The 7,226-nt window shown below is 36.5% G+C and overlaps 1 protein-coding gene across 1 annotated transcript in view; it reads left to right on the top strand.

Annotated features, from left to right (window-relative positions):
- The window catches only part of SNX7 (sorting nexin 7), a 24,571-nt gene extending 17,910 nt beyond the window's left edge, over positions 1-6,661 (top strand). Inside the window, exon 8 of the mRNA XM_010175664.1 lies at positions 6,263-6,661. Coding sequence (XP_010173966.1) covers positions 6,263-6,343 — 81 coding nt within the window. The 3' untranslated portion in view covers positions 6,344-6,661. The remainder of the gene's footprint in view (positions 1-6,262) is intronic.
- Positions 6,662-7,226: the final 565 nt, after the last annotated feature.

Raw genomic sequence — 7,226 nt, 5'->3', positions numbered from 1 at the left:
GAGTATGACCTTACATTTGTTTGTATTTTTTCCTTAATTGTAGTTGCCTAAGGATTCTGCTGTCAACTTGTCAGGCATCACTTAGCTAGCATAAAAGGATATGTCTCCCTTAAGTTGAATTAATGTTCATGTTACATGAAGTGCTACTTTAAAGTGTTCTCTGTAATTATATTTCTCCAGATTTACTAATTCAAAACAAATAGAGGTATTTCTGTAGCCTTCCAGTTTATCGACTCTCTACATTTAATATACTTCAATGAGAAGTGTTCCTTTGTTTCTACAGCTGTGGAATCACCCATCTCTTTGTGTCTCTCAATGCTGTGGTAACAAAGAGACTAAGTAAAGCCCAGTGTTGCAAATTTACAGGGTGATCCTATGCAGGTCTATGAGCATGAAGGCTTTCCTGTGATAATGTACAAGCTATGTTATAATGTATTTAAATATAATGTCATTTAGTAGCCAAAAATTACCATGACTGACCAATCATTTGGTATTCCTGTAGCTGGTGTCAACAGTTCACAGAGTTCTTTACTTCCTTTTCTTTGTTTCTGGAAAAGAGTTGAATACATGCTTAAGTATCTCTCTATTCCACAAAGGCTTAAAGCCAATAACATACCATATTAATCATGACTGTAAGTGCATTGCTAAAATAGGGAGGATTTTCTGAAACAGCGTGAAAAGGTTTTATTTTTAAAAAATTCAGAACTTTACTCCTGTTTCCAAAGTAAATAGCATGGATTTGTTTGCCTTACAGAGAAAAGTTCTTGAATGAAGCATGTGTTAACACCATACGTTTTATTTTATTCCTTTTCCCCATGCTTTAGATGAGATGTTATCGTCTGTTGACAACAGCGTCAGTTGATGCTATATGATAATTGACAATGTTGACGCTATACAGTAGCACACCTTAGTCCTGAAGAGGTATCTGCCAAACAGCTGAAATCACAAACTGTCCACAGGGTGGAGTTTACAGCTGAGAAAGCTGATTGTCACCAGGAGTATTCTCATTAAATTAGGTATAAATATTCTGTAGAGCCCTAAAGACGGAGCATCACTAGAACCCAAACACGACAGAAAGTTATTGGTGATGGTGGTATTATTACTTAGCCAGCATGTCTGAAGTGTTCCTGGTACAAATTAGCAAAACCAAACCAGGCAATGTTGAACTCTGGCTTCAAAGAGCAATAGCAATTAAACTTTTACTGTAAAATTTTTCCTTTTGTTTTTCTTACGTGTTTACTGTACTCTCTAGGATGTTTATAGCATCAAAGAAAAGAAACACTTTAATTTTTCTCAGCAAAGAACTTTGTTAACCTATTCTATTCAGAAAACACACCGGAATAAGTGGCTAGATTTTGCAGCCCGATCGAAAGACTAGTTAAGACATTATAAATCCAGCAAAATACCAGAGTTTGGTTTTCCACTGCTCATGGAGCACTCTAGTAAATGCAGGAAAACTGGGTTTTTGTCATAATGTAGGATGATATTTAATTAGTTTTGGCATTGAAAGAACATGTTTTCTCTTGTGCATGGATAAGCCTTTGTTTTAAAGTATAGCCTCTCATTTTATTTTTCTCATGTCAAACTAATCCTGTTAAACCTTTGCAGCTTAATCAGATAAAAAGCTAAAGTTATCTTTGATATAGTGAGATTCTTGTTCGTATTGACACAGCTTACTCTTTTCCAAAAATATAAATAATTTAATTATTTTCTTAACTATCTTAAGCATAATTTAGTTTATTCCTGTGACCTATATTGTTGTGCAAGCATAAATTGATCCAAAAGATTCTTTAGGGCAAAACAATACCCCTTCCCCATTACAGTAACTTCCCTCTACCTCCAAAGCCCTTCTGTACCTCTCTGTCTAGTAAAAGCTGTAGAACAGTAGATGAGATTTGCTGTTTGCCCCAAGGGCCTCTGTAGTGATGCATTTAACTAGTCATTTGGTTGTGCAGCAAAAAGTTATCTGCTCATGCATGATGATCACGTCCTACCTTAGCAATGCCTGGGAAATTAGCTAACAAACTTCATGTGATTTTCAAAACATGGCTGAGCCAGTTCGTCTCTGTGAATGTCGCTTCAAAGCCAGGATCCATCTTTGAACCCTCATTTACTTCAACCATAAAAATGTCTTTTAAATACTTTTAGGAAGACTTTTTTATAGTGGGAATCAGTATTTCTATGCACTCTAGTTTTTGTTTCCTTGCTCCCTGAAACTATGACAGTATTTTTTGTCTCTCTCAGACACACACAAGACTCATCATTTTTAGATTCTATTCAAAAAATGCTATCATTTTTTTTTTTTTTAAGGTATCAACCATGGAAAACAGGGAACTGGAACAGAAACACACATGGCATGTGCCACACTGCTTATGTTACCATCCCTACTACACGTTCTATTTTTATATCTCCTTTTTAGTTAGATATGCAGTTGCATTATATGAAAACCTTTTTGCTGTTTTTTTCTAAAAATTATATTGCAGAATAGATGTGTGACCTGCAGTAGTAATCAGAATATTTTGGGTAAAGTAGCCTTATTTAAGCTCTTGCCATTTCATTTTGTGTATTTAAGCTTTTTTATGTCTTCTGCCAGGCTTTTACAAGTAATTGGATTATGAATTGCAATCCTATGCATGCACATTTAATTTCCTGGGTTTGTTTTTTCTTTTTTTAATTTTTTTCCTTTCTGTCTCCTTTGTGAAAACTGGATGATCCTCTATTTAGATCTCTTGTTTTCAACCTCCCAGGAGAATGAAGTAAAATCATTCTGTAATAACGTTGAAGTATACATCACTAACGAAATGTCATTTATGCAGTCCATGCTTCACAATATAAAAAGCTTGAGCCTAAGGCACAGAGACCTAGTTTTGTTCTGGTATGGTTAATTATAAAACTTGTCAGCTGTAGCAGCACTGTGATGTCTGACAGTGAAATGAGCCACCATCGCTCTTACATTTTGGAAAATGTGTTTTGGTTATATAAACAAGGATAAATTAAAAACTGAATAACTTGTGTAACTGAAAAAAAATGCTTTGCATCTTTGTCTGGAAAGACTTCTGTAGATTGTATCTATCTGGTTAAGCAACATGCTGTGATTGCATTTTAACACATCCAGTTTGGCTCAGTGTTGCAAAGATAACAGAAAGCCATTTTTACATTCCAGCCAGTCCTGATATATGTATTTTAATTCACATTACTGAAATTACAGAATGACAAAACATGGAGTTACATGGTATAAATTAAACTGTGGTTTAGGAAAAAAAAAATGTCAGCCAACAAAAGACTCTTGAAGAAACAGTGATCATTTCTTGTCCCACACCTAGAAAAAGCCTGGGAAAACAGATGTGCCTTGCAGCTTTCTAGGATGGTAATCCAGGCTGGGCTCTGGCAAACAGAAATCTGAGTCTGGGTGCCACAGTGAAGACACACTGCTAGCAGCTGCCTCATTGACATTTTAAAACCAAGATGCCATCTTCCAGTTCTGGCATCCCAGATAGACTCAGCTGCCACAGTGTCACATGAAGTACGGGAAAATCTAATGATCAAACTTAAAACACTTTATACAAAAGGTCAAAAAGACCTTTTAAGTCAGAAATCAGTTTGCAACACTTGCAGGCCCCTGTTCATGCTAGTGCTGTTTTCACTTTCTCCCTGATTAGATATTTACCATTTCAAAAGAACGTTTCCCCAAAAAGTCAATAAAGAAGGCAGATTTCCACATGAATTTCCACAGGAATAACCTGTTATTCCTTTCTTTTCACAGTAATTTGAACCTTAGATATGCTCTGAACAGGAGCATAATGTTGTGTGCAAAAGCAGCAGAAGTTAGTTGGGGATTTCATCAGCAAGAGCAGAAAAGAAAGGTTTTGGGAGTAGATTCATAGTTTCCATAGTCTAAGGGACAATATATGAATAACAGGAACAGTCTCTAACCAAAAACCTGTGCAGAAATAAGCTCCTGCATACTTTTTTCTTTGTCATCTCTTAGGTCAGTGTGACAGTTCCACTGGGCTGGCCCTTGGCTCACAGCCAACACATCCCTTCGCCCACTTCCCCCCCACCCCCAGGGGATGGGGGAGAGGACTGGGGGGCAAGGGGTAAGGAGACCCGTAGGTTGAGATAAGAACAATTTAATAATAGAAATAAAAGAAAACTTAAAATAATACTAATATTAAAACAGTAGTGATAATAATAACAGTAACAAAACATGAGAATGAGTGATACTCAGTGCAACTGCTCACCACTAACAGACCAAGCCCGGCCCGTTCCCAGATAACGATCCCGGAGGAGCGACAATCCTGAACCAAAACCGCAATCCTGGCAGAGCGAGAGCCCGAGCAAAAGTCGGAGAGAGCCAAAAGAGGAAGAGCCCCTCACTAATATACGGGACATGACAGGATATGATATGGAATATCCCACTGGCACATCCAAATGCCAATTTAGCTTATTAATTTAAATATCCCTCGCCCCCTTAGATCTTGCACTTGTAGACTAACAGAACACAAAGTCCTTCACTTCCAGTGACAAAAATGCAAACACTGGTGTGTTCTCAGTGTCTCTCATAACAAGTCCCAGGCTGAGAGCAAAGTGCAGCACTATTCTAGCTACTGAAAAGAAACCCAGCTCTGTTCCAGCTAAAAACCAGGACAGTCATTTGTTTTAACCTCTCACATTATCTTGCAGACCCACGTCTTCTACTTTTTTATGTCTTCAGAGACATAATCGCTGCTGACTTTTGTTTGCTTTTTCTTGTTACTTTTGTCACCCATAATTTTCTGGGTAACCCTGATTCTGCATCCTTGTGTCATCATGGATTCTGCCAACTCCAGTCAACCTGTGTGTCTTCATTTTGCCCTTTGAGCTTATACTTTAACTTTATTCATGACTATCAGATCCTCCCACTCATCTGCTTGCACATAGATATTCAATAATACTAGTATCAAGGCTCTTTAATATAGTATGATTAAATCAACATATTTAACAGCAGATTTTTAAAGTAATTCACTAGAAATGTCTAATGAGACAGTTAGGTGGCTGTAAGCTCAAGCAGCAGAAATGCTAGTGTATTTTCCATGTCTCCTAAGCAATGACAGGTGGATGCTAGATATACCATTGTAGCTGGGGATAGCAAATTACTGTGGCTTTAATGGCTTATGGCAAAAGTTTTCACTTGGGAAATGATGCTGTTTTAAGGATACTGATTTAATTCGAAATTCAGATAAATGGAGTATGCTGTCCAGGTTTTAATATAAAAGAAGATATTTCCTGAGAAATTTCAGAAGACTTATTTATTGTGAATATTTCAGATTCTTCATTAAAAAAACCGTGTACAGTAAGCAGTAAATAAGTTGCATTGTCAAGAGCAATAGGTATGATTGTATAATTCAAAATGTTATTAGAACATTTCCTTTTCAAGGGTTTTTTTTCAATAGCATCAAAGCAATAAAATTATTGTATGAATTTGCCTGCCCTGTTCTAATGACAGACTTGAAATAGTAGAGACCTGGTACTTTGGGAAACAAGCACCAGCACACCACGGATTATCTAGTGATAGCCTTGCCATGACTCTCAACAGTAATCCATGATCTATAATGGTTTGCCAAGCTGCCAACACTCATTTAAGTCAAACTGAACCAAAGTCTACCATCTTGATGCTTCAAATAAAAAAAATAGTTTGTACAATTAGAAAGACATTTTTTCATGAGGGGAGAAATGCCACTTGTTGCAAGGATGAAGTTTCCCCACACCCCCTGCCTTTCTGGTCCCATTTCTTTCCCATTACTGAGGGGAAAAATGAATTCTCTGTGTGTTTAGAAAAATAATGTTTTAATTTAACTTTGAAAGAAAATTGGCTATACAACAGGAATCCACAGAGATTACAAGGGAACTGTGCCTGACAGTGCTCTCTGTATTTGGAAGAGATCTTTGCCTGTAACTAAAGGGAGAGATTAAAGAAGAGCATAATTAACGTGAGCATCTTCCATGCTAACACATACAATTAGGATGCTCGCACTGTGCGCTTGTCATTATGTAAAAGTGACCTTTACAGCTCACTCAGCATGCTGGCTAACGTTTTGCCTATCACTGAGCTGCCTAGGAAACTGTATTTTGCTCTTACCATAGTCCTACAAAAACAGCTTGCAACAATGCGTATGTATTCTGCTATTTTTTTTTCTTCTTCTTCTTTTTCTCCTTGGCTACCAGTTTTACAGAAATGTATCAACTATATTCATATTTATCTGTGTGTTGTTTGTTTTTTAAGTGCCTTGCTACATGGGAGTCCTTCCTAGCATCTCAAACAGTGGATCTTCATGTGGAAGAAGATTCTGAAGATAGGCCTTGAGTAGTATCTGCTCAATCTCTGCCTTTGCCATGCAGTTTCTCCCAGCCAAAGAAGTGCTTTATACAAGATCAGATACATCATTAAATTTAACTGTTAAAAATCAGTGAAATGCAGGAAACCGGCTTATTGAAAACTCAGGTATTCTAGTCCTGAAATACATTCGAACATGCTATATATTGCTTTATATTGCTTAGCTGTGATTTTACATATTTTTATGCAAGTGTTTGCATACAATTGTTTTCATAAATATTGCATAATTTGGATATAAAGTATTTTAAATATGTAAAAATAGCTCCATTTTAATAAAAAGTTTAATAAGGAAAGCTTGTCTTCATTCTGTATTCTTGTCTTTAAGAAGTATTTTGGTATTTTAGCATGCTTGTTATATTCTCTTTGTTGAGTAATTTCCTGTACTTGTAAAATTACCTAGCTTAGTCTTCAAGGAGCTCTTTAGGATTATTTTAATAGATTGCACTAGTCACCCAATGGCATCATGGAAAGATGCTGAATGTGTTTTGTGATATTAATGGTGCTTTAAAGTACTGTTAATTCAGTTTTCAGTATTAACATCTCTATTAAACATTTTCAATTTGACATTTTTTAAAGGATGAGAAGAAACTGACAGTTCATGAAACAGACTGTTTCTAGAATGATGCAATGTTAGTCACAGCACTGATCCTGCCAACACAAGAGCTTCCATTTGGAGTTTGCAGGATCAAACCTTTTACTCCCATGGCTGACTCTCCTGTAATCCTTAACTTCCTTCCTCTTTGGAAAAGAAAGGGATAAGAAAGGAAAAGAGAGTTTTGCATTAAAATGATTAGTTGATTCACTCATGCAATATGCATTAAAGTCTTCCAGTCATTGAATTATTCCACCCAAA

This window comes from Antrostomus carolinensis, unplaced genomic scaffold (genome assembly GCF_000700745.2).
Source record: "Antrostomus carolinensis isolate BGI_N321 unplaced genomic scaffold, ASM70074v2 scaffold579, whole genome shotgun sequence".
Lineage (NCBI taxonomy): Eukaryota > Metazoa > Chordata > Aves > Caprimulgiformes > Caprimulgidae > Antrostomus > Antrostomus carolinensis.
This window is presented reverse-complemented; position numbering and strand designations above follow the sequence as displayed.